The 26,811-nt window shown below is 47.9% G+C and overlaps 1 protein-coding gene across 1 annotated transcript; it reads left to right on the top strand.

Annotated features, from left to right (window-relative positions):
• SNRPD3 (small nuclear ribonucleoprotein D3 polypeptide) lies at nucleotides 1-26,811 on the top strand. The gene is made up of 4 exons (XM_063913063.1): nucleotides 1-114; nucleotides 323-472; nucleotides 25,771-25,963; nucleotides 26,631-26,811. The coding sequence occupies exons 2-4, from the start codon at nucleotides 347-349 to the stop codon at nucleotides 26,690-26,692; spliced, it is 381 nt and encodes a 126-aa protein (XP_063769133.1). The 5' UTR covers nucleotides 1-114; nucleotides 323-346; the 3' UTR covers nucleotides 26,693-26,811.

The following is a 26,811-nucleotide window of genomic DNA, read 5'->3' as shown; positions in this document are numbered from 1 at the left end:
CTTCCTCGTCTAGTCAAGAAATAAAGCATGAGGCGTCATTCCGCTTCCTGTCCACGGTGCATTGTGGGGTGAGCGGGACGCCATTAGATCGCATACCGGTTATCGCACGAGTAGGTGAGTTCTGGGGATGTACTATATGCAGCGCTCCGGGGGACAGGGCTGGGGGGCTGTGCTGTGTTGCCATATTTGTGTACGGCGCGTAGTTTGGGTAACGTGCTGCATTACAGGACGCCTGTGCTTTCTGTTGTAGACAAATCTGTGGCCGTAATGTGCGGGGCGACTGCTGGTGTGTGCGCTTCTAACCCGCTTCCCTTTGTTCTAGCTTGTTCTCCCTGCGCCAGTTACCATGTCTATCGGCGTGCCCATCAAAGTGCTTCATGAGGCCGAGGGGCACATAGTCACCTGCGAGACCAACACCGGCGAGGTGTACCGGGGCAAGCTGATTGAGGCCGAGGATAACATGAACTGCCAGGTAGGTCTCTCCTGTACTCCATTGCTGGGGCTGATTTCCTCTATTCCTGGGAGGGTTTTGCCTGTGCGGAGTCACCCGGGCAGCTGCAGTAGCTTTTATAGATGAATCTGAAATCAGCCCATGAGGCTAGAACAGAAGCTACCTATACTGGAATTTATCCCTCTGGTTCTGCATCCTTTATGGATGTTTCATAGAAACTGCTTCAGCAGTGAATGTGCAATCCCTTTAACTGGGTACATGCCTTGCTGACCAAGCGACTGACTTGTGTATGCGCTGACCAATACCCCTTTTCCACTTGCTAGCACGGGTAACAGCCGGTAGCCTGACACGGCTGCGACCCATGCAAGAGCCCCCTTCTACACTAGCTCACCAACTCTGCATATTACTGGGTTGGTGACGTGGCAGGGGTGGTGCTGGGAGATCACATGATCTCCCAGCGCCGCCCTTCCATACACTCAACGGGAGCCGTGTTGTATCGACACGGCTTCAGTTTACACAGCTTACCGGGTTGAACACGTGTTCAACTCGGCAAGCTACCCGAGGAGGATTCCCGGATCACTTGATCTGGGAATTTGCAGGGGTGGGGTGCGTTTCCACTAGAAAAAAACACGGGTAAATGCGCGCCCTGCGCATTTGCCCGTGTTTTTAGAGCTAGTGGAAAAGGGGTACAAGCGACCGATTTGTGAAGCATACACACTTACCAATTGGCTGCTCAGAGTTTCTGGCCAGTTATCACAATTGGGTGGATATTTTAAATTTGCCTGTCCAGGTGTGATGCAGTTGTCGGCAGTTAATGTGGCTGGCATAATGGATTGGTTGGCCATACACACTGGCAGATGTACCAATATATCTGCATCTGCTATGCTGCAGAACTGACATGATATAGCTAAAAAATGCTGTACACGTGAGCTGTTGCACTTAGCAATATATTGTTTGTTTGCTGTACTAATTTATTGCAAAGTGTGTATCCAGCCTTAAGCTAGGTACACACTACACAATGTGAGCTGGCAGGCAAGGAGCGGCAGCCATGCTGCATTCAGCCGGATGGACAGTGTTGCTAATGTTTTCCGTTGGTCCTGCACCCTCTGTTGGCCCTACATGCAGGACTGACGGAGGATGTCACAGATGTCATGCGGGAGTGTGCATAGTCATTGACATAGCGGGTACACACTAGACAATGTGCCTGATCTGTTCTGAACCGCAGGCATGAACGACATATTTGGGGAATGTAATAGTGTGAGAATCAAAGTGAGGAATTTTGTTCCATCCTTTACACAGCAAAGTCAACCTGGTTTTGCTATGTAAATAAAGTGGCAATCATTTACATAGCAAAACCAGGTTGATTTTTGCATTAGCCTTCACTTTTTGGTAGCACAGCATGTATTCCTTCAGCAGTCACAACATACCGTACATACTCGAGTATAAGTCGACCCGAATATAAGCCGACGCACCTAATTTTACCACAAAAACCTGGGAAAACTCATTGACTTGAGTATAAGCCTAGGGTGGGAAATGCAGCTCTAGCCGTACATAGCCCTCATAGTGCCAGATGTGCTCCCACGCTGCCAGATGTGCTCCCACGCTGCCAGTTACGGTACTTACCCTCCATCGCTCCCGCGCTGTCTACTGAAGGAGGGACACGGAGGGCACAGCGCGCGGCTCTCCTGTGTCCCTCCTGCGTCTCCGTCGGCGGCGTGTGTGTGTGTGTTAAATGAAGTGCCGGTTCGTGAGCCAATCAGAGCTCACGAACGGGCACTTCATTTAACACACACACACAGCCGGAGACGCAAGAGGGACACAGGAGAGCCGCGTGCTGTGCCCTCCGTGTCCCTCCTTACACTGACTCGAGTATAAGCCGAGGGGGCTTTTTCAGCACAAAAAAACGTGCTGAAAAAGTCGGCTTATACTCTAGTATATACGGTAGTCTCTAGTGTTATTCATAAACGTTGAAAATCTTTCTAGTTTCCAACTTAATTTGTAGAGCCTCAAAGCACAGTGTTCATTGACTACCAGGTTTACTTGTGTATATCCATATCGATGGTTTTCCATGATCATTGTTCCTGAAATGACTACTGATTGTGAAAGAAACGTAGAATTTGACGGCAGATACGAACCCATCTAGTCTGCCCCCTTTTGGGGGTTGTGTGTTTTGTTTTAACCTCAAAACCTATTTGATCTTTTTCTTTGTAAGGATATCCCCCTATCCCTTCTCCAAACTATACATATTAAGATCTTTAAGTCTTTACAGGGTTTTTTTTTTGTGATAATAGGCTATGCTCCATATTAGTTGCCCTTTGTACATTCTAATTTATTAATATCCTTCTGAAGATATGGCCTCCAGAATTGAACACTATTCTAGATGTGGCAGTGTACCAATGACCTATACAGTGGCATTATTACTACTTTCTGCTGTTGATTCTGCTCTATGCAAGCATCTGACTTGCCTTCCTCATTGCTTTGTTACATCGCTTACCTGCCTTTAAAGCACTGCACTCACTGGGTGATACCCTAGACAATATGAACGTTAACCATTGATTTCTCTAACGTCCTAAGTGGATGCTGGGGACTCCGTCAGGACCATGGGGTTTAGCGGCTCCGCAGGAGACAGGGCACAATAATAAAAGCTTTAGGATCAGGTGGTGTGCACTGGCTCCTCCCCCTATGACCCTCCTCCAAGCCTCAGTTAGATTTTTGTGCCCGGCCGAGAAGGGTGCAATCTAGGTGGCTCTCCTGAGCTGCTTAGAATAAAAGTTTAAGTTAGGTTTTTTATTTTCAGTGAGTCCTGCTGGCAACAGGCTCACTGCTACGAGGGACTTAGGGGAGAGAAGTAAACTCACCTGCGTGCAGGATGGATTTGCTTCTTAGGCTACTGGACACCATTAGCTCCAGAGGGAGTCGGAACACAGGTCTCACCCTGGGGTTCGTCCCGGAGCCGTGCCGCCGACCCCCCTTGCAGATGCCGAAGTTGAAGAGGTCCAGAAACAGGCGGCAGAAGACTTTCAGTCTTCATAAGGTAGCGCACAGCACTGCAGCTGTGCGCCATTGTTGTCAGCACACTTCATACCAGCGGTCACTGAGGGTGCAGGGCGCTGGGGTGGGCGCCCTGGGCAGCAATGTATTATACCTTTTTTATGGCTAAAATACATCACATATAGCCCTTGAGGCTATATGGATGTATTTAACCCCTGCCAGATCTCACAAACTCCGGGAGAAGAGCCCGCCGTTTTAGGGGGCGGGGCCTATTCTCCTCAGCACACAGCGCCATTTTCCTGCTCAGCTCTGCTGTGAGGAAGGCTCCCAGGCTCTCCCCTGCACTGCACTACAGAAACAGGGTTAAAACAGAGAGGGGGGGCACTTATTTGGTGATATGATTACATATGTGAAAATGCTATAAGGGAAAACACTTGTATAAGGGGTTGTCCCTGTATAATTATAGCGTTTTTGGTGTGTGCTGGCAAACTCTCCCTCGGTCTCCCCAAAGGGCTAGTGGGGTCCTGTCCTCTATCAGAGCATTCCCTGTGTGTGTGCTGTGTGTCGGTACGTGTGTGTCGACATGTAGGAGGACGATGTTGGTGAGGAGGCGGAGCAAATTGCCTGTATTGGTGATGTCACTCTCTAGGGAGTCGACACCGGAATGGATGGCTTATTTAGGAATTACGTGATAATGTCAACACGATGCAAGGTCGGTTGACGACATGAGACGGCCGGCAAACAAATTAGTACCTGTCCAGGCGTCTCAGACACCGTCAGGGGCTTGTAAAAACGCCCATTTACCTCAGTTGGTCGACACAGACACTGACTTCAGTGTCGACGGTGAAGAAACAAACGTATTTTCCTTTAGGGCCACACGTTACATGTTAAGGGCAATGAAGGAGGTGTTACATATTTCTGATACTACAAGTACCACAAATAAGGGTATTATGTAGGGTGGGAATAATCTACTTGTAGTTTTTCCTGAATCAGATAAATTAAAGTGTGTGATGATACGTGGGTTTCCTCCGATAGAAAATTATTGGAGGTATACCCTTTCCCGCCAGAAGTGAGGGCGAGTTGGGAAACACACCTTAGAGTGGATAAGGCGCTCACACGCTTATAAAAACAAGTGGCGTTACCGTCTCCAGATACGGCCGCCCTCAAAGAGCCAGCTGATAGGAAGCTGAAAAATATCCTAAAAAGTATATACACACATACTGGTGTTATACTACGACCAGCAATCGCCTCAGCCTGGATGTGCAGCGCTGGGGGGGCTTGGTCGGATTTCCTGACTGAAAATATTGATACCCTTGACAGGAACAATATTTTATTGACTATAGAGCATTTTAAGGATGCATTTCTATATATGCGAGATGCGCATTCTGGCATCAAGAGTAGATGTGATGTCCATATCTGCCAGACGATGTTTATAGACATGACAGTGGTCAGGTGATGCAGATTCCAGACGGCACATGGAAGTATTGCCGTATAAAGGGGCGGTCCATCGGACCTGGTGGCCATGGCAACAGCTGGAAAATCCACTTTTGTTACCCCAAGTCACATCTCAGCAGAAAAGGACACAGTCTTTTCAGTCTCAGTCCTTTCGTACCCATAAAGGCAGGCGGGCAAAAGGCCAGTCATATCTGCCCAGGGTTAGAGGAAAGGGAAGAAGACTGCAGCAGGCAGCCCATTCCCAGGAACAGAAGTCCTCCACAGCTTCTGCCAAGTCCGCAGCATGACGCTGGGGCCATACAAGCGGACTCGGGTGCGGTGGGGGGTCATCTCAAGAGTTTCAGCACGCAGTGGGCTCACTCGCAAGTGGACTCCTGGATCCTACACGTAGTATCCCAGGTGTACATTGGAAATTCGAGACGTCTTCCCCTCACAAGTTCCTGAAGTCTGCTTTACCAACGTCTCCCTCCGACAGGGAGGCAGTATTGGGAAAAAATTCACAGGCTGTATTCCCAGCAGGTGATAATCAAAGTACCCCTCCTACAACAAGGGAAGGGGTATTATTCCACACTATATTGTGGTACTGAAGCCAAACGGCTCGGTGAGATCTAAAAGATTTGAACAATTACATACAAGGGTTCAAATCAAGATGGAGTCACTCAGAGCAGTGATAGCGAACCAGGACGATATGGTGTCACTGGATATCAGGGACGCTTACCTACATGTCCAAATTTTGCCCTTCTCACCAAGGGTATCAGGTTCGTGGTACAGAACTGTCACTATCAGTTCAGACGCTGCCGTTTGGATTGTCCACGGCACCCCGGGTCTTTACCATGGTAATGGCCGAAATGATGATTCTTCCTAAAAGAAATATGGACGCTTTCCTGATAAGGGCAAGGTCCAGAGAACAGTTGGCGGTCGGAGTAGCACTATCTCAAGTAGTTCTACGACAGCACGAGTGGATTCTAAATATTCCAAAATCGCAGCTTTTTCCGACGACACGTCTAATGTTCCTAGGAATGATTCTGGACACAGTCCAGAAAAGGATGTTTTCTCCCGGAGAAGAAGGCCAGGGAGTTATCCGAGCTAGTCAGGAACCTCCTAAAACCAGGAAAAGTATCAGTGCATCATTGCACAAGGGTCCTGTGAAAAATGGTGGTTTCTTACAAAGTGATCCCATTTGGTAGATTTCACGCAAGAACCTTTCAGTGGAATCTGCTGGGAAAATGGTCCGGATCGCATCTTCAGATGCATCAGCGGATAACCCTGTCTCCAAGGACAAGGGTGTTTTCTTCTGCGGTGGCTGCAGAGTGCTCATCTATGAAAGGGCCGCAGATTCGACATTCAGGACTGGGTCCTGGTGACCACGGATGCCAGCCTGAGTGGCTGGGGAGCAGTCACACAAGGAAAAAATTTCCAGGGAGTGTGATCAAGTCTGGAGACTTCTCTCCACATAAATATACTGGAGCTAAGGGCAATTTACAAGGCTCTAAGCTTAGCAAGACCTCTGCTTCAAGGTCAGCCGGTATTGATCCAGTGGGACAACATCACGGCAGTCGCCCACGTAAACAGACGGGCGGCACATGAAGCAGGAGGGAAATGGCAGAAACTGCAAGGATTCTTCGCTGGGCGAAAAATCATGTGATAACACTCTCAGCAGTGTTAATTCCGGGAGTGGAAAACTGGGAAGCAAACTTCCTCAGCAGGCATAACCTCCACCCGGGAGAGTGGGGACTTCAGCGGGAAGTCTTCCACATGATTGTAAACCGTTGGGAAAAACCAAAGGTGGACATGTTGGCGTCCCGCCTGAACAAAAAACTAGACAAATATTGCGCCAGGTCAAGGGACCCTCAGGCAATAGCGGTGGACGCTCTGGTAACACTGTGGGTGTACCAGTCAGGGTATGTGTTCCCTCCTATGCATCTCATACCAAAAGTACTGAGAATCATAAGAAGGAGATGAGTAAGAACGATACTCGTGGTTCCGGATGGGTCAAGAAGGACTTGGTACCCGGAACTTCAAGAGATGCTCACGGAAGAACCGTGGCCTCTACCTTTAAGAAAGGACCTGCTCCAGCAGGGGCCTTGTCTGTTCCAAGACTTACCGCGGCTGCGTTTGACGGCATGGCAGTTGAACGCCGGATCCTGAAAGGGCATTCCAGATGAAGTCATCCCTACCCTAGTCGAAGCCAGGAAGGATGTAACCGCAAAACATTTTCACCGCATTTGGCGAAAATATGTTGCGTGGTGTGAGGCCAAGAAGGTCCCTACAGAGGAATTCCAACTGGGTCGTTCCTACATTTCCTGCAAACAGGACTGTCTATGGGCCTAAAATTAGGGTCCATTAAGGTTCAAATTTCGACCCTGTCGAATTTCTTCCAGAAAGAACTGGTGCCTGAAGTTCAGACGTTTGTAAAAGGGGTACTGCATATACAGCCTCCTTTTGTGCCCCCAGTGGCACCTTGGGATCTCAATGTTTTGAGTTTCCTAAAGTCACATTGGTTTGATCCACTCACCACTGTGGAATTAAAATATTTCACATGGAAAGTGAAGATTCTATTAGCCCTGGCTTCAGCCAGGCGTGTGTCAGAATGGGCGGCTTTATCATATAAAAGCCCTTACTTAATTTTTCATTCTGACAGGGCAGAATTGAGGACTCGTCCTCAATTTCTCCTTAAGGTGTTTTCTGTTTTTCACATGAACCAACCTATTGTGGTACCTGCGGCTACTAGGGACTTGGAGGACTCCAAGTTACTTGACGTTGTCAGGGCCCTGAAAATATATGTTTCCAGGACGACTGGAGTCAGAAAATCTGATTCGCTGTTTAGCCTGTATGCACCCAACAAGATGGGTGTTCCTGCTTCTAAGCAGACGATTGCTCGCTGGATTTGTAGTACAATTCAGCTTGCACATTCTGTGGCAGGCTTGCCACAGCCAAAATCGGTAAAAGCCCATTCCACAAGGAAGCGGGCTCATCTTGGGCGGCTGCCCGAGGGGTCTCGGCTTTACAACTTTGCCGAGCTGCTACTTGGTCAGGGGCACACCCTGACTGAGGAGGACCTGGAGTTCTCTCATTCGGTGCTGCAGAGTCATCCGCACTCTCCCGCCCGTTTGGGAGCTTTGGTATAATCCCCATGGTCCTGACGGAGTCCCCAGCATCCACTTAGGACGTTAGAGAAAATAAGAATTTACTTACCGATAATTCTATTTCTCGTAGTCCGTAGTGGATGCTGGGCGCCCATCCCAAGTGCGGATTGTCTGCAATACTTGTACATAGTTATTGTTACAAAAATCGGGTTATTCTTGTTGTGAGCCATCTTTTCAGAGGCTCCTTTGTTGTTATCATACTGTTAACTGGGTTCAGATCACAGGTTGTACGGTGTGATTGGTGTGGCTGGTATGAGTCTTACCCGGGATTCAATATCCTTCCTTATTATGCACGCTCGTCCGGGCACAGTATCCTAACTGAGGCTTGGAGGAGGGTCATAGGGGGAGGAGCCAGTGCACACCACCTGATCCTAAAGCTTTTATTATTGTGCCCTGTCTCCTGCGGAGCCGCTAAACCCCATGGTCCTGACGGAGTCCCCAGCATCCACTACGGACTACGAGAAATAGAATTATCGGTAAGTAAATTCTTATTTTTTGAAAGATCTATTTATATCGTCTAGTCACTAGTGTGTATGCCTGAACGATGCATCCCCTGCGTGTCGTTCTCGTATAGGCATTATCTACTGGACATGCAGCTCAACTTTGAGCTGCATGTTCAGGGTATGTTGTCAATGAATGATATCGTTCATCGATAACGTTCAGTATGTATGCACTGGTGATCTCTCCTAATTAGCAAACAGTGTGGTGTGCATGATTTTGAGTTTTTTGGCATCACATAGGGGTGTATCCAATAACTGTCGGAAGCTGCCGTCTTGTCGGAAAGACGGCAGCTTCTGACAGAAATGGGTTGGAAGGGGTTCCGACCTATTCAATAGGGGCTGATTTTTTTCCGACAAGTCGGGAAACACGTGGATTGGTGGAATAGCGGCCGATCCGCGTGCTTCTGTCGGCAATGGGGCCAAATCCGACAGGTTTTGGCCCCCTTTCCGACAAACTCAATCTGACTTGAAAACAAGTCTGATTGAGGTGAGGAGACGAGTGGTGCTATGGGCGGCTGGGGGATCTGAGATCGGCGGCCGGCAGGAGGAGGAGCTAGCTGCGAGGGGACATGTCTGCGGCGGGGCAAGTCGCTGCAGGGAGGGAGGTGCCTGGCAGTCCCCCGGGCAGGCACCTCTCCCTGAAGCGCCTCCCCCTGCTGGCCCAGACATGTCCCTCCACAGCCAGCTCCTGCTGCCGATCTCTGCTCCTCCCCCTTTCCCCTGCTGAGGCCAGCCGCCGTTAATCCAGCCGCCACCATCTGCACCCCTGGCCGCTACTGTCGGTGCATCCGCTGACAGCAGTGGCAGCACAGGACCCTGTGTAGAGCCAAAGCAGACAGTCCGATTTGGCCGTCCATTGAATAGGGGTTGTCTGATCCATTCCGACAACTGCATGTCGGAATTGCTCCGACTTATTGAATATACCACATAGAATTTGACGGTTGATGAGAATCGCTTGGCCCATCTAGTCAGTCCCTTTTTTTTATTATTTTTTTTATTTATCCTTTAGGTTATCTCAACCCTTTTTGAACCTTAATTCTTTGTAAGGATATTCATATGCCTATCCCAAGCATGTTTAAATTGCTCTACCATCTTAGCCTCTACCACCTCTGATGGGAGGCATTAAACTGTAATTTCCACTCTTGATCTAGGTAGACTAGAAAAATGGTCGTCCATTTGTTTTACCCCTCCCAGTGTGTCTGCCCTGTCCAAGTACAGATCCCTGAGGTATGCCACTGGTAACATTTTCCTCCTATGAATGCATGCCATTTACTACAGCTCAGTATTCTATCCTGCAACCAAGATCTTATCCATTCAACCATCTTAGTATCCAATCCCAAACTTTCAAGTTTAACAATCTGATGTGGGACAGTGTTGAAAGCTTTACTAAAGTCTAGATAAGCTATATCTATGGCCCCACCTTTTATCTATTACTTTAGTGGGTACCTTAAACTAGGTATACACCTGAAAGATTTGACTCGTGATCTAACAGATGATTTTCAGCCATCCTGAGTACATCTGTCTGGGAGTGTATTATTAACTATCCTGCAAAGCAGTGGTTCCCAAACTTTTTGGAATCACTGTGCCCTAGAGCAATTGACTTTTCTCTTACGTCCTAAGTGGATGCTGGGGACTCCGTAAGGACCATGGGGAATAGCGGCTCCGCAGGAGACTGGGCACAAAAGTAAAAGCTTTAGGACTACCTGGTGTGCACTGGCTCCTCCCCCTATGACCCTCCTCCAAGCCTCAGTTAGATTTTTGTGCCCGAACGAGAAGGGTGCACACTAGGTGGCTCTCCTGAGCTGCTTAGTGAAAAGTTTAGTTTTAGGTTTTTTATTTTCAGTGAGACCTGCTGGCAACAGGCTCACTGCATCGAGGGACTAAGGGGAGAAGAAGCGAACTCACCTGCGTGCAGAGTGGATTGGGCTTCTTAGGCTACTGGACATTAGCTCCAGAGGGACGATCACAGGCCCAGCCATGGATGGGTCCCAGAGCCGCGCCGCCGGCCCCCTTACAGAGCCAGAAGACAGAAGAGGTCCGGAAAATCGGCGGCAGAAGACGTCCTGTCTTCAACAAGGTAGCGCACAGCACTGCAGCTGTGCGCCATTGCTCTCAGCACACTTCACACTCCGGGCACTGGGGGTGCAGGGCGCTGGGGGGGGGGGGGGTGGCGCCCTGAGACGCAATAAAACACCTTGGATGGCAAAAAAATGCATCACATATAGCTGCTGGGCTATATGGATGAATTTAACCCCTGCCAAAAAACATAGAAAAACGGGAGATAGGCTCCGCCCCCTTATCGGCGGCCTTATCTCCTCAGCACACTGGCGCCATTTTCCCTCACAGCTCCGTTGGAGGGAAGCTCCCTGGCTCTCCCCTGCAGTCACTACACTACAGAAAGGGTTAAAAAAGAGAGGGGGGGCACTAATTACGCGCAGTATTAAAGATACAGCAGCTATAAGGGGAAAAACACTTATATAAGGTTATCCCTGTGTGTGTGTGTGTGTGTGTGTGTGTGTGTGTATATATATATATATATATATATATATATATATATATATATATATATATATATATATATATATATATATTATATTTCTCTATCGTCCTAAGTGGATGCTGGGGTTCCTGAAAGGACCATGGGGAATAGCGGCTCCGCAGGAGACAGGGCACAAAAGTAAAGCTTTTACAGGTCAGGTGGTGTGTACTGGCTCCTCCCCCTATGACCCTCCTCCAGACTCCAGTTAGATTTTTGTGCCCGGCCGAGAAGGGTGCAATTCTAGGTGGCTCTCATAAAGAGCTGCTTAGAGAGTTTAGCTTAGGTTTTTTATTTTACAGTGATTCCTGCTGGCAACAGGATCACTGCAACGAGGGACAGAGGGGAGAAGAAGTGAACTCACCTGCGTGCAGGATGGATTGGCTTCTTGGCTACTGGACATGAAGCTCCAGAGGGACGATCACAGGTACAGCCTGGATGGTCACCGGAGCCACGCCGCCGGCCCCCTCACAGATGCTGAAGCAAGAAGAGGTCCAGAATCGGCGGCTGAAGACTCCTGCAGTCTTCTTAAGGTAGCGCACAGCACTGCAGCTGTGCGCCATTTTCCTCTCAGCACACTTCACACGGCAGTCACTGAGGGTGCAGGGCGCTGGGGGGGGAGCGCCCTGGTAGGCAAATGAAAACCTTTAAAAAGGCTAAAAATACCTCACATATAGCCCCAGAGGCTATATGGAGATATTTACCCCTGCCTAAATGTACTAAATAGCGGGAGACGAGCCCGCCGGAAAAGGGGCGGGGCCTATCTCCTCAGCACACGGCGCCATTTTCTGTCACAGCTCCGCTGGTCAGGAAGGCTCCCAGGTCTCTCCCCTGCACTGCACTACAGAAACAGGGTATAACAGAGAGGGGGGGCAAAATAAATGGCTATATATATATTAATATAAAAGCAGCTATAAGGGAGCACTTAATCATAAGGCTATCCCTGTCATATATAGCGCTTTTTGGTGTGTGCTGGCAGACTCTCCCTCTGTCTCCCCAAAGGGCTAGTGGGTCCTGTCTTCGTATAGAGCATTCCCTGTGTGTCTGCTGTGTGTCGGTACGTGTGTGTCGACATGTATGAGGACGTTATTGGTGTGGAGGCGGAGCAATTGCCAAATATGAGGATGTCACCTCCTAGGGGGTCGACACCAGAATGGATGCCTTTATTTGTGGAATTACGGGATAGCGTCAACTCGCTTAAGCAGTCGTTTGCCGACATGAGGCGGCCGGACACTCAATTAGTGCCTGTCCAGGCGCCTCAAACACCGTCAGGGGCTGTAAAACGCCCCTTGCCTCAGTCGGTCGACACAGACCCAGACACAGGCACTGATTCCGGTGGTGAAGGTGACGAATCAACCGTATTTTCCAGTAGGGCCACACGTTATATGATTTTGGCAATAAAGGAGATGTTACATTTAGCTGATACTACAGGTACCACTAAACAGGGTATTATTTGGGGTGTGAAAAAACTACCAGTAGTTTTTACCGAATCAGAAGAATTAAATGACGTGTGTGATGAAGCGTGGGGTGCCCCGATAACAAACTGCTAATTTCAAAGAAGTTATTGGCTTTATACCCTTTCCCGCCAGAGGTTAGGGAGCGCTGGGAAACACCTCCTAGGGTGGACAAAGCGCTAACACGCTTATCAAAACAAGTGGCGTTACCCTCTCCTGAGACGGCCGCACTTAAAGATCCATCAGATAGGAGGATGGAAAATATCCAAAAAGGTATATACACACATGCAGGTGTTATACTACGACCAGCTATTGCGACTGCCTGGATGTGCAGTGCTGGGGTAGTTTGGTCAGAGTCCCTGATCGAAAATATTGATACCCTGGACAGGGACAATATTTTACTGTCGTTAGAACAAATAAAGGATGCATTTCTTTATATGCGTGATGCACAGAGAGATATCTGCACACTGGCATCACGGGTAAGTGCTATGTCCATTTCGGCCAGAAGAGCTTTATGGACACGACAGTGGACAGGCGATGCGTAGAGGAGTTATTTGGGGTCGGTCTATCGGATTTGGTGGCCACGGCTACGGCCGGGAAATCCACCTTTCTACCTCAAGTCACTCTCCAACAGAAAAAGGCACCGACCTTTCAACCGCAGCCCTTTCGTTCCTTTAAAAATAAGAGAGCAAAGGGCTATTCATATCTGCCACGAGGCAGAGGACGAGGGAAGAGACAGCAACAGGCAGCTCCTTCCCAGGAACAGAAGCCCTCCCCGGCTTCTACAAAAGCCTCAGCATGACGCTGGGGCTTCGCAAGCGGACTCGGGGGCGGTAGGCGGTCGTCTCAAAAATTACAGCGCGCAGTGGGCTCACTCGCAGGTAAATCCCTGGATCCGGCAGATAATATCTCAGGGGTACAGGTTGAAATTAGAGACAGAGCCACCTCGCCGTTTCCTGAAGTCTGCTTTACCAACGTCCCCCTCAGAAAGGGAGACGGTTTTGGAAGCCATTCACAAGCTGTATTCTCAGCAGGTGATAGTCAAGGTACCTCTTCTACAACAAGGGAAGGGGTATTATTCCACTCTTTTTGTGGTACCGAAGCCGGATGGCTCGGTAAGGCCTATTCTAAATCTGAAGTCCTTGAACCTGTACATAAAGAAGTTCAAGTTCAAGATGGAGTCACTCAGAGCAGTGATAGCGAACCTGGAAGAAGGGGACTTTATGGTATCCTTGGACATCAAGGATGCGTATCTCCACGTTCCAATTACCCCTCACACCAGGGGTACCTCAGGTTCGTTGTACAAAACTGTCACTATCAGTTTCAGACGCTGCCGTTTGGTTTGTCCACGGCACCTCGGGTCTTTACAAAGGTAATGGCCGAGATAATATTTCTTCTTCGAAGAAAGGGCGTATTAATTATCCCATACTTGGACGATCTCCTAATAAGGGCAAGGTCCAGAGAACAGCTAGAGATGGGTTTAGCACTATCTCAAGAGGTGCTAAAGCAGCACGGATGGATTCTGAATATTCCAAAATCCAAATTAATGCCGACAACTCGTCTGCTGTTCCTGGGGATGATTCTGGACACAGTTCAGAAAAAGGTTTTTCTTCCCGAAGAAAAAGCCAAGGAGTTATCTGACCTGGTCAGGAACCTCCTAAAACCAGGAAAGGTGTCTGTACATCAATGCACAAGAGTCCTGGGAAAAAAAAAAAAGGTAGCTTCTTACGAAGCAATCCCTTTCGGCAGATTCCATGCAAAGGGAGCTGCTGGACAAATGGTCAGGGTCGCATCTTCAGATGCACCTGCGGATAACCCTGTCGCCGAGGACAAGGGTATCCCTTCTGTGGTGGTTGCAGGAGGCTCATCTATTGGAGGGCCGCAGATTCGGCATGCAGGATTGGATCCTGGTGACCACGGATGCCAGCCTGAGAGGCTGGGGAGCAGTCACACAGGGGAAAAATTTCCAGGGAGTGTGGTCGAGCCTGAAAAAGTCTCTTCACATAAGCATTCTGGAACTAAGAGCAATCTACAATGCTCTAAGCCAGGCGGAACCTCTGCTTCAAGGAAGACCGGTGTTGATCCAGTCGGACAACATCACGGCAGTCGCCCATGTAAACAGACAGGGCGGCACAAGAAGCAGGAGGGCAATGGCAGAAGCTGCCAGGATCCTTCGCGGGGCGGAGAATCACGTGATAGCACTGTCAGCAGTATTCATCCCGGGCGTGGACAACTGGGAAGCAGACTTCCTCAGCAGACACGACCTTCACCCGGGAGAGTGGGGACTTCATCCAGAAGTTTTCCACATGCTATTAAACCGTTGGGTAAAACCAATGGTGGACATGATGGCGTCTCGCCTCAACAAAACACTGGACAGGTATTGCGCCAGGTCAAGAGATCCGCAGGCAATAGCTGTGGACGCGCTGGTAACACCTTGGGTGTACCAGTCGGTATATGTGTTTCCTCCTCTGCCTCTCATACCAAAGGTATTGAGGATTATACGGCAAAGAGGAGTAAGACTAGTGGCTCCGGATTGGCCAAGAAGGACTTGGTACCCGGAACTTCAAGAGATGGTCACGGACGATCCGTGGCCTCTACTTCTGAGAAGGGACCTGCTTCAGCAGGGTCCTTGTCTTTTTCAAGACTTACCGCGGCTGCGTTTGACGGCATGGCGTTTGAATGCCAGATCCTAAAAGGAAAAGGCATTCCAGAAGAAGTCATTCCTACCTTGATAAAGGCAAGGTAGGAAGTCACCGCGAAGCTTTATCGCCGTATTGGGCGAAAATATGTTGCGTGGTGCGAGCAGCGGAGTGCTCCGATGGAGGAATTTCAACTGGGTCGTTTTCCTACATTTCCTGCAATCAGGATTGTCTTTGGGTCTCAAATTGGGATCTATTAAGGTTCAAATTTCGGCCCTATCAATATTCTTCCAAAAAGAATTGGCCTCGGTCCCTGAGGTCCAGATTTTTATCAAAGGAGTACTGCATATACAGCCTCCTGTGGTGCCTAAGGTGGCACCGTGGGATCTAAATGTAGTTTTAGATTTCCTCAAATCCAATTGGTTTGAACCACTAAAGAATGTGGATTTGAAATATCTCACATGGAAAGTGACTATGTTACTGGCCCTGGCTTCGGCCGGGAGAGTATCTGAACTGGCGGCTTTGTTTTATAAAAGCACTTATTTAATTTTCCATTCGACATAGGGCAGAGCTGCGGACGCGTCCGCATTTTCTCCCTAAGGTGGTATCAGCGTTTCACCTGAACCAGCCTATTGTAGTGCCTGCGGCTACAGACGACTTGAAGGACTCCAAGTTGTTGGACGTTGTCAGAGCCTTAAAAATATACATTTAAAGGACGGCTGGAGTCAGAAAATCTGACTCGCTGTTTATACTGTATGCACCCAACAAGTTGGGTGCACCTGCTTCTAAGCAGTCGATTGCTCGTTGGATTTGTAACAAAATTCAACTTGTACATTCTGTGGCAGGCCTGCCACAGCCTAAATCTGTTAAGGCCCATTCCGCAAGGAAGGTGGGCTCATCTTGGGCGGCTGCCCGAGGGGTCTCGGCATTACAACTCTGCCGAGCAGCTACGTGGTCAGGGGAGAACACGTTTGTAAATTTTTGCAAATTTGATACCCTGGCAAAGGAGGACCTGGAGTTCTCTCATTCGGTGCTGCAGAGTCATCCGCACTCTCCCGCCCGTTTGGGAGCTTTGGTATAATCCCCATGGTCCTTTCAGGAACCCCAGCATCCACTTAGGACGATAGAGAAAATAAGAATTTACTTACCGATAATTCTATTTCTCGGAGTCCGTAGTGGATGCTGGGCGCCCATCCCAAGTGCGGATTATCTGCAATACTTGTACATAGTTATTGTTAACTAATTCGGGTTATTGTTTAGGAAGCCATCTTTCAGAGGCTCCTCTGTTATCATACTGTTAACTGGGTTTAGATCACAAGTTGTACGGTGTGATTGGTGTGGCTGGTATGAGTCTTACCCGGGATTCAAAATCCTCCCTTATTGTGTACGCTCGTCCGGGCACAGTACCTAACTGGAGTCTGGAGGAGGGTCATAGGGGGAGGAGCCAGTACACACCACCTGACCTGTAAAAGCTTTACTTTTGTGCCCTGTCTCCTGCGGAGCCGCTATTCCCCATGGTCCTTTCAGGAACCCCAGCATCCACTACGGACTCCGAGAAATAGAATTATCGGTAAGTAAATTCTTATTATATATATCTCTATAGCGCTCTGGTGTGTGCTGGCAAACTCTCCCTCTGTCTCCCCAAAGGGCTAGTGGGGTCCTGTCCTCTATCAGAGCATTCCCTGTGTGTGTGCTGTATGTCGGTACGTTTGTGTCGACATGTATGAGGAGAAAAATGATGTGGAGACGGAGCAGATTGCCTGTAATAGTGATGTCACCCCCTAGGGGGTCGACACCTGAGTGGATGAACTGTTGGAAGGAATTACGTAACAGTGTCAGCTCTGTATAAAAGACAGTGGTTGACATGAGACAGCCGGCTACTCAGCTTGTGCCTGTCCAGACGTCTCATAGGCCGTCAGGGGCTATAAAGCGCCCGTTACCTCAGATGGCAGATATAGACGCCGACACGGATACTGACTCCAGTGTCGACGGTGAAGAGACAAATGTGACTTCCAGTAGGGCCACACGTTACATGATTGAGGCAATGAAAAATGTTTTACACATTTCTGATAATACGAGTACCACCAAAAAGGGGTATTATGTTCGGTGAGGAAAAACTACCTGTAGTTTTCCTGAATCTGAGAAATTAAATGAGGTGTGTGATGATGCGTGGTTTTCCCCCGATAACAACTGATAATTTCTAAAATGTTATTGGCATTATATCCTTTCCCGCCAGAGGTTAGGGTGCGTTGGGAAACACCCCCTAGGGTGGATAAAGCGCTCACACGCTTGTAAGAACAAGGGCTCTACCCTCTCCTGAGATGGCCGCCCTTAAGGATCCTGCTGATAGAAAGCAGGAGGGCATCCTAAAAGGTATTTACACACATACTGGTGTTATACTGCGACCAGCAATCGTCTCAGCCTGGATGTGCAGTGCTGGGTTGGCGTGGTCGGATTCCCTGACTGAAAATATTGATACCCTAGATAGGGACAGTATATTATTGCCTATAGAGCATTTAAAAGATGCATTTCTATATATGCGTGATGCACAGCGGAATATTTGCCGACTGGCATCAAGTCTAAGTACGTTGTCCATTTCTACCAGTAGAGGGTTATGGACACGACAGTGGTCAGGTGATGCGGATTCCAAACGGCATTTGGAAGTATTGCCTTATTAAGGGGAGGAGTTATTTGGGGTCGGTCTTTCAGACCTGGTGGCCACGGCAACAGCTGGGAAATCCACGTTTGTACCCCAGGTCGCCTCTCAACATGAGAAGACGCCGTATTATCAGGCGCAGTCTTTTCGTGGGCAAGCGGGCAAAAGGTTCCTCATTTCTGCCCCGTGACAGAAGGAGAGGAAAAAGGCTGCAGAAATCAGCCAGTTCCCAGGAACAGAAACCCTCTCCCGCCTCTGCCAAGCCCTCAGTATGACGCTGGGGCTTTACAAGCAGAATCAGGCACGATGGGGGCCCGTCTCAATGAATTTCAGCGCGCAGTGGGCTCACTCGCAAGTAGACCCCTGGATCCTTCAGGTGATATCTCAGGGGTACAAATTGGAATTCGAGACGTCTCCCCCTCGCCGTTTCCTAAAGTCGGCTTTACCGATGTCTCCTTCTGACAGGGAGACAGTTTTGGAAGCCATTCACAAGCTGTATTCCCAGCAGGTGATAATCAAGGTACCCCTCCTGCAACAGGGAACGGGGTATTATTCCACACTGTTGTGGTACCGAAGCCGGACGGCTCGGTGAGACCGATTCTAAATCTAAAATCTTTGAACACTTACATACAGAGGTTCAAATTCAAGATTGAGTCACTCAGAGCAGTGATTGCGAACCTGGAAGAAGAGGACTACATGATGTCTCGGGACATCAAGGATGCTTACCTTCATGTCCAAATTTACCCTTCTCACCAAGGGTACCTCAGGTTTATGGTACAGAACTGTCACTATCCGTTTCAGACGCTGCCGTATGGATGGTCCACGGCACCCCGGGTCTTTACCAAGGTAATGGCCGAAATGATGATACTCCTTCGAAGGAAGGGAATTTTAGTTATCCCTTACTTGGACGATTCCCTGATAAGGGTAAGATCCAGGGAACAGTTGGAGGTCGGTGTAGCACTATCTCAGGTAGTGTTGCGGCAGCACGATTGAATTCTCTATATTCCAAAATCGCAGCTGATTCCGACGACTTGTCTTCTGTTCTTAGGGATGATCCTGGACACAGTTCAGAAAAAGGTGTTTCTCCCGGAGGAGAAAGTCAGGGAGTTATCCGAGCTAGTCGGGAACCTCCTATAACCGAGCCAAGTCTCGGTACATCAATGAGATGGTTCTGGGAAAAATGGTGGCTTCCTATGAAGCAATCCCATGCGGCAGATTCCACGCAAGAACTTTCCAGTGGGACCTGCTGGACAAATGGTCCGGGTCGCATCTTCAGATGCATCAGCGGATAACCCTGTCACCAAGCACAAGGGTGTCTCTCCTGTGGTGGTTGCAGAGTGCTCATCTTCTAGAGGGCCGCACATTCAGGACTGGTTCCTGGTGACCACGGATGCCAGCCTGCGAGGCTGGGGAGCAGTCACACAGGGAAGGAATTTCCAGAGCTTATGGTCAAGCCTGGAGACATCACTTCACATAAATATCCTGAAGCTAAAGGCCATTTACAATGCTCTAAGCTCAGCAAGACCTCTGCTTCAAGGTCACCCGGAGTTGATCCATTCGGACAACATCACGGCAGTCACCCACGTAAACAGACAGGGTGACACAAGAAGCAGAAGGGCAATGGCAGAAGCTGCAAGGATTCTTCGCTGGGCGGAAAATCATGTGATAGCACTGTCAGCAGTATTCATTCCGGGAGTGGACGACCTCCACCCGGGAGAGTGGGGACTTCACTCAGAAGTCTTCCACATGTTTATAAAACTCGACAAGTATTGCGCCAGGTCAAGGGACCCTCAGGCAATAGCTGTAGACGCTCTGGTAACACAGTGGGTGTACCAGTCAGTGTATGTGTACCCTCCTCTGCCTCTCATAACCAAGGTACTGAGAATTATAAGATGGAGAGGAGTAAGCACTATATTCGTGGCTCCGGATTGGCCAAGAAGGACTTGGTAACCGGAACTTCAAGAGATGCTCACGGAGGATCCGTGGCCTCTACCTCTAAGAAGGGACTTGCTCCAGCAAGGACCCTGTCTGTTCCAAGACTTACCGCGGCTGCGTTTAACGGCAGGGCGGTTGAACGCCGGATCCTGAAGGAAAAAGGCATTCCGGATGAAGTCATCCCTATCCTGAACAAAGCCAGGAAAGATATAACCGCAAAACATTATCACCGCATTTGGTGAAAATATGTTGCGTGGTGCGAGGCCAGTAAGGCCCCGACGGAGGAATTTTCAACTAGGTCGATTCCTACATTTCCTGCAAACAGGAGTGTCTATGGACCTGAAATGGGGGTCCATTAAGGTTCAAATTTCGGCCCTGTCAATTTTCTTCCAAAAAGAACTAGCTTCAGTCCCTGAAGTTCAGACGTTTGTGAAAGGGGTACTGTATATACAGCCTCCTTTTGTGCCTCCAGTTGCACCTTGGGATCTAAATGTAGTTTTTGGGTTCCAAAAGTCACATTGGTGTGAACCACTTAAATATGTGGAGTTAAAATATCTCACATGGAAAGTGGTCATGCTGTTGGCCCTTGCCTGGGCCAGGTGCGTGTCAGAATTGGCGGCTTTATCCTGTAAAAGCCCTCATCTGATTTTCCATTCGGACAGGGCGGAATTGAGGACTTGTCCTCAGTTTCTCCCTAAGGTGGTTTTCAGCGTTTCACCTGAATCAACCTATTGTGGTGCCTGCGGCTACTAGGGACTTGGAGGACTCCAAGTTGCTAGACGTTGTCAGAGCCCTGGAAATATAGGTTTCCAGGACGGCTGGAATCAGAAAATCTGACTCGTTGTTTATTCTGTATGCACCCAACAAGCTGGGTGCTTCTAAGCAGACTATTGCTCGTTGGATTTGTAGTACAATTCAGCTTGCACATTCTGTGGCAGGCCTGCCACAGCCAAAATCTGTAAAAGCCCATTCCACAAGGAAGGTGGGCTCATCTTGGGCGGCTGCCCGAGGGGTCTCGGCTTTACAACTTTGCCGAGCAGCTACTTGGTCAGGAGCAAATACGTTTGTAAAATTCTACAAATTTGATACCCTGGCTGAGGAGGACCTGGAGTTCTCTCATTTGGTGCTGCAGAGTCATCCGCACTCTCCCGCCCGTTTGGGAGCTTTGGTATAATCCCCATGGTCCTTACGGAGTCCCCAGCATCCACTTAGGACGTCAGAGAAAATAAGAATTTACTTACCGATAATTCTATTTCTCGTAGTCCGTAGTGGATGCTGGGCGCCCATCCCAAGTGCGGATTGTCTGCAATACTTGTACATAGTTATTGTTCACTAAATCGGGTTATTATTGTTGTGAGCCATCTTTTCAGAGGCTCCTCTGTTATCATGCTGTTAACTGGGTTCAGATCACAGGTTGTACGGTATGATTGGTGTGGCTGGTATGAGTCTTACCCGGGATTCAAAATCCTTCCTTATTGTGTACGCTCGTCCAGGCACAGTATCCTAACTGAGGCTTGGAGGAGGGTCATAGGGGGAGGAGCCAGTGCACACCAGGTAGTCCTAAAGCTTTTACTTTTGTGCCCAGTCTCCTGCGGAGCCGCTAATCCCCATGGTCCTTACGGAGTCCCCAGCATCCACTACGGACTACGAGAAATAGAATTATCGGTAAGTAAATTCTTATTTTTTTTTTTTATCTGCAGTGGGGTACACTGGTATTCCACAGGGAATAACATCGGGGGTGTAGAGTTGGATCTTGAGCCGAGTCACCAACAGGCTAAAGCTTTGACTGTTCCCAAGATGCACTGCAGCTCCGTTTGTAAGTTGGTGCCTGCAGTGCAGGCAGCTAACAGGGATGGCTGCGCTAGACAGCCCTGAAAAGAGTGTTTCTGACAAGAAAGACTACAAGGGCCGCAGCATAGGCATTTGGTGCTATATGTCATACTGACATATCGTGCTGCGGCTCCCTCACCTTCCCCAGCGATGCTGTATACTACCACTCCCTGGTTGCTGGGTACTTACAAGCGGAGGCCCTCCGGTCTCATCAGGCACACATACCTCCGCTGCTCTCCAGGATCGCATGGCCGCTCGATAGGGAGGAGGTAAGAAGGTCCCACAGGTGGGACCCGCTGAAATCGCAATCCGGTTGCGGTCTCCAGAGACGGACCGCGCCACTGGCGTGGACACTGTGGCCATGCAGGGACCCCACTATATCCACCAGGTCAAGGAGCACAGGTCAGATTTACTGAAATCCGTTTAGTATAGGCTCCATAGTACCCAGTGGGTTAGTCCAGCGGAGGGGATAAGGCACTGACCTGTAGGCCCCCAACCCCAGGCGCCATCTACAGCAGATGTTCCCACCCTGGAGATAGCTTCCTTCCCTCCTTCCTTCCCTCCCCGTCAGCCTGCTTCCAAACCAGACAAGCCTGCTGCGTGACTGGGTGGGCCTCCCCCTGGGACCCCAGGGTGGGAGGCCGACTTCTGCGGTTTATCTAGGTATGGTTACAGACCACTTCAGACGCCTGGGTGAGGGAAGTCACTCATGGATACGCCATCTCTTTCAAGAAAAATCCCCCTCGCCTATTTTGCTTGACAAATATCCCTTTGGATCCGTTAAAAGCAAAACTTCTCAACCTCAAGTCTTTCAACAAATTTGTGAAGGTTTTCAAATTCTGTATGGAAACTCTTTGCTCTGTTCTGGCCTTGGAGTCCAAGGACTATATGGTATCCCTGGACATTCAGGATGCTTACCTGCATATACCTATTGCCATGTCGCATCAGCAATATCTGCAGTTTGCTATTGGCAACCTACATTATCAATCCCAGGCCTTTATCAATACACTTGGCAATGCAAGTACTAGGCCTCATGGTGTCTGCTTTCCACATGGTAGAGTATGCTCCATTTCATTCTCGCCCTCTGCAGAGGTTAATCCTTTCCAAATCATTCAATGTATGGTCTTTGTTTTGTCTAAATGGGATGTTGTCATATGACCGTCACTACATGGAATCCCAGCGCTGTAACAGACTGCTGGCATCCAGGTAAGTACTTGGGTAAAGGGAGGGGGTAGCTACTGGCAACCCCCACCTACCCTCCTGCCCCTCTAGGGCCTTAACCTAACCCCCACCCAATGAGTCTTAGACCTAGCCGCCACCCCCTGTGACTTAGCCATGGCCAGCACCCCCCACTATCTTAGCTCTAGCCTCCACCCCATGAAGGTTATGGCAGGGGAGTGATAAATGAATTGCCGTGTCCCCTGTAGGCATTGGGTAGGTTGGTATGTTGTGGCTGGTCATGTGACCGCCGGCATTCCGACCACAACATTTCTTATCACACCCATGATTGATTAGCAGTTTTGGTAAAGCAACCAATTACTTTATACTAGTGGCATTAACCAATACTTCTAGATCAAATGATCAATGTTAATTGACTTGTGCTTTTCAGCTGTATTTTGCTACTGCCACTTGCTAAGTACTGAATGGCAGGTGACAGGAGTTAACGTGTATCTAAAACTGCATCACTTTCCAGGGATATGTGATCTAACTTGCTGTTACAGTGCTGAAAAAGATGTGTAGCCCACATGCAGTTTCTTCAAGTTACTATAAATCTATCACTGTGCAACCCTATCACAAGCAGCGATATGTACAAATCCACCACTAGATGTCAGTGATACAATTTTCAAATAGTAATATTACAGTTGGAACTGTAGATGTCAGTATAGTTCCATCATCACACAGTACTTTCTTCTTCATTAAAATGAGATATCTTACCTAGTATACCCAGTTTGGTCTGGGTTGCGGTGTGCGTGCAGTGGTGTTTTTTTTATAAATAAACTTTAGTGAAGGAGTGATTACTTGAGCTCTTTATGTGAAGTTTAAAAAAAAATCTGTGTATGATAGATATATATATATATATATATATATATATATATATATATATATATATATATATATATATATATATATATAATAATGCAGAGGTGCGGCACTCAGACTGAAACAAAGGACTCAAAGTCTGTGGATTCTTTATCAACGTTTCAATATATTACATATTGTCATCAGGATATTGAGGATCCCATATCCAAATATTTCGAAATACAGAATATTCCGAAATACAGACTTTTTTGAGTGAGACTGAGATAGTGAAACCTTTGTTTTTTTGATGGCTCAATGTTCACACACACTTTGTTTAATACTCAGTTATAAAAAATATTGTATTAAATGACCTGTATATATGTGTATATGAAACATAAATGAATTGTGTGAATATACACACACTTTGTTTAATGCACAAAGTTAAAAAAAATATTGGCTAAAATTACCTTCAGGCTGTGTGTATAAGGTGTATTTGTAACATAAATACATTGTGTGCTTAGATTTAGGTCCCATCACCATAATATCTCATTATGGTATGCAATTATTCCAATATACTGAAAAATCTGATATCGAAAATTCCTCTGGTCCCAAGCATTTTGGATAAGGGATACTCAACCTGTATGTATGTGTACATGTATGTGTACGTGTATGTGTACATACATGTGTGTATGTATGTATGTATATATATATATATATATATATATATATATATATATATATATATATATATATATATGTGTGTGTGTGTATGTATATACATAGTGTTCGCAAATACGCGCTATAGCGCGTATTTTACCCGACAATTGACAGTGGTGACTCAAAAAAAAAAAAAACCGCAGGGTCCCACAGGACGCGCTCTGACCAATCAGCAGCGCTGTCCTGTGCTGTCAGTCACTTTAACTCTCCAATGGCAGAGGAAGGGGAGGAGACCATGGAGCGTGTGATCTCCCGCCTTCCCCTCTCTGCTCTGCACGGGACCCGTAACATCCAGTCCGCCGTATGTGGCAGGGGGCTGTCCACTCCGGCCGGGCATGAAGCTCTGCCACATCGGTTATCCGCAGGAGCCAGCGGAGGAAGCCATTTGCTGGGATCAAGACGGGGGAAGATGCAGCGGTAGGTGGCGGGACAGCAGGTGGCTGAGGGTGTGTGCTCTTGTGTGATAGAAAAGTGATGCGTGAGGGGATGATCGCTCCTTGTCAGCAGCTTGGCGGGATGGTCAGGGCAGTGCTGGCAGTGGCGTCTCCCTTGTGTGTGCCGGCCGGTAACAGCCATTCCCCTGACAGTACATGCATTACAGTACATGGGGGCAGTGTGGAGGAGGCCAGGCAGCGGGTCTCATGTGTCAGCGGTTGTAGATCATCGTGTCATTCAAGCTAGTATATAGTGTATTGTATAAGGTTTAAAGGCAATGTTTATCTTATGTTAACTCTTGACTGCATTTTCGTCCAAAAAAAGAGGTGATTACTGCAGATCAGTATGTTTTGAATGCAGTCCGTGGCCAGTGAGTCAAGCAGGTGGTGGCTGGGCTTGCTGTGGAAGGGGGGGACGACGACTGAGGGTCTGAGGTGATGGCTGCAACTTGTAAGTGCTGTACCCGGTGCAAAGTGTATAACGTGCTGTACCCGGTGCAAAGTGTATAACGTGCTGTACCCGGTGCAAAGTGTATAACGTGCTGTACCCGGTGCAAAGTGTATAATGTGCTGTACCCTGTGCAAAGTGTATAACGTGCTGTACCCGGTGCAAAGTGTATAACGTGCTGTACCCGGCGCAATGTGTATAACGTGCTGTACCCGGCGCAATGTGTATAACGTGCTGTACCCAAACAAGATTAAAATTAATAAGAACCTTCATTCCGATGGGACCCATAAAAAGACCGGTAGGACCCAAATTTTTAAAAGTGAAGGGTCCCTGGGACCCACTTTTTTTTTGGCTCAGCGCGATCACTGTGCATACATACATACATACATACATACATACATACATACATACCTACCTACCTACCTACCTACCTACCACATTGTCATTTATTTTTGACTCTGCTAGAATGTGTAGTGGTCACGACCATATTTCCTATAAAAGTAAACCGTGGGGTGCTTGTAGTTTTCAAATGCATTTTTAACTGTATTGTTTGTTTCAGATGTCAAACATCACGGTGACCTACAGAGATGGCAGAGTAGCACAGCTTGAGCAGGTCTACATTAGAGGGAGCAAAATCCGTTTTCTTATCCTTCCAGACATGTTGAAAAATGCTCCAATGTTAAAGAGCATGAAGAATAAAAATCAAGGCTCGGGGGCTGGAAGGGGAAAAGCAGCCATTCTCAAAGCCCAAGGTGAGGTCCACTTACGGTGAAATAATGAGGGCAGTGGTGCTATCACATTTTTTGTAATTGCTGTTCAGTGTGCAAAACAGCAGTTCTGCCTATCTTCCTTACCAGGTATTTGTGGCCTAGAACACTGCCAATCTGTCACAATACACAAAGCTAGCACTCCACATTTAGTGATTGTGGGTTGTTTTTATGTCTGTGTATCCATCACGTGCTCGTGGTAAAGGGAAAAGTGTTACATGCTTACTGGCTGATAGGTTATCATACTTGTAGCTGCAGGTTTGTTACATGAAAGCTGGCATCTGTTTTGTATGGGCAATAAAACGCCTATTAGTATCTTTTTCATAAGATCCAGATGGTGTCTCGGATTACCCAGGTGTAAGCGTATCCCTAAATGTTAGTAATACATTGCTGACATTTTTCATAAAGGCTCTAGCATGCATAATAAAGCATCACTAAATCTAGCAAGATGACAGCTGGTGCAGTGTTCCTGACATTGCTGTATTTGGGTAAACCTTGAGTAAAAAAACTGCTGCACACTACCTGATGTGTCCTAGTAACACATGGATGCTTGCTGTACACTACATGGTTTGTAACTAAACACAACTCAGCTGTGACACAGATGTATATATTTGTAATCTGCTTATGACTTATTTTATTTTATGTTTTTCAGTGGCAGCAAGAGGCAGAGGGCGTGGAATGGGTCGGGGAAATATCTTCCAAAAACGTCGATAACCAGTTGGGATTTTGTAATTTTTATTTTTATTTTTTTTGTCTATTTTTTGTGTTTTGGTTATGTAATTGCTGAAATACCATTGTTTTTAATTGTTTATTAAAAGCTATTTGTAACAGTG

This window comes from Pseudophryne corroboree, chromosome 1 (assembly GCF_028390025.1).
Source record: "Pseudophryne corroboree isolate aPseCor3 chromosome 1, aPseCor3.hap2, whole genome shotgun sequence".
Taxonomy (NCBI): Eukaryota; Metazoa; Chordata; class Amphibia; order Anura; family Myobatrachidae; genus Pseudophryne; species Pseudophryne corroboree.
The sequence above is the reverse complement of the archived record's forward strand: the minus strand, read 5'-3'. Positions and strand labels throughout refer to the sequence as shown.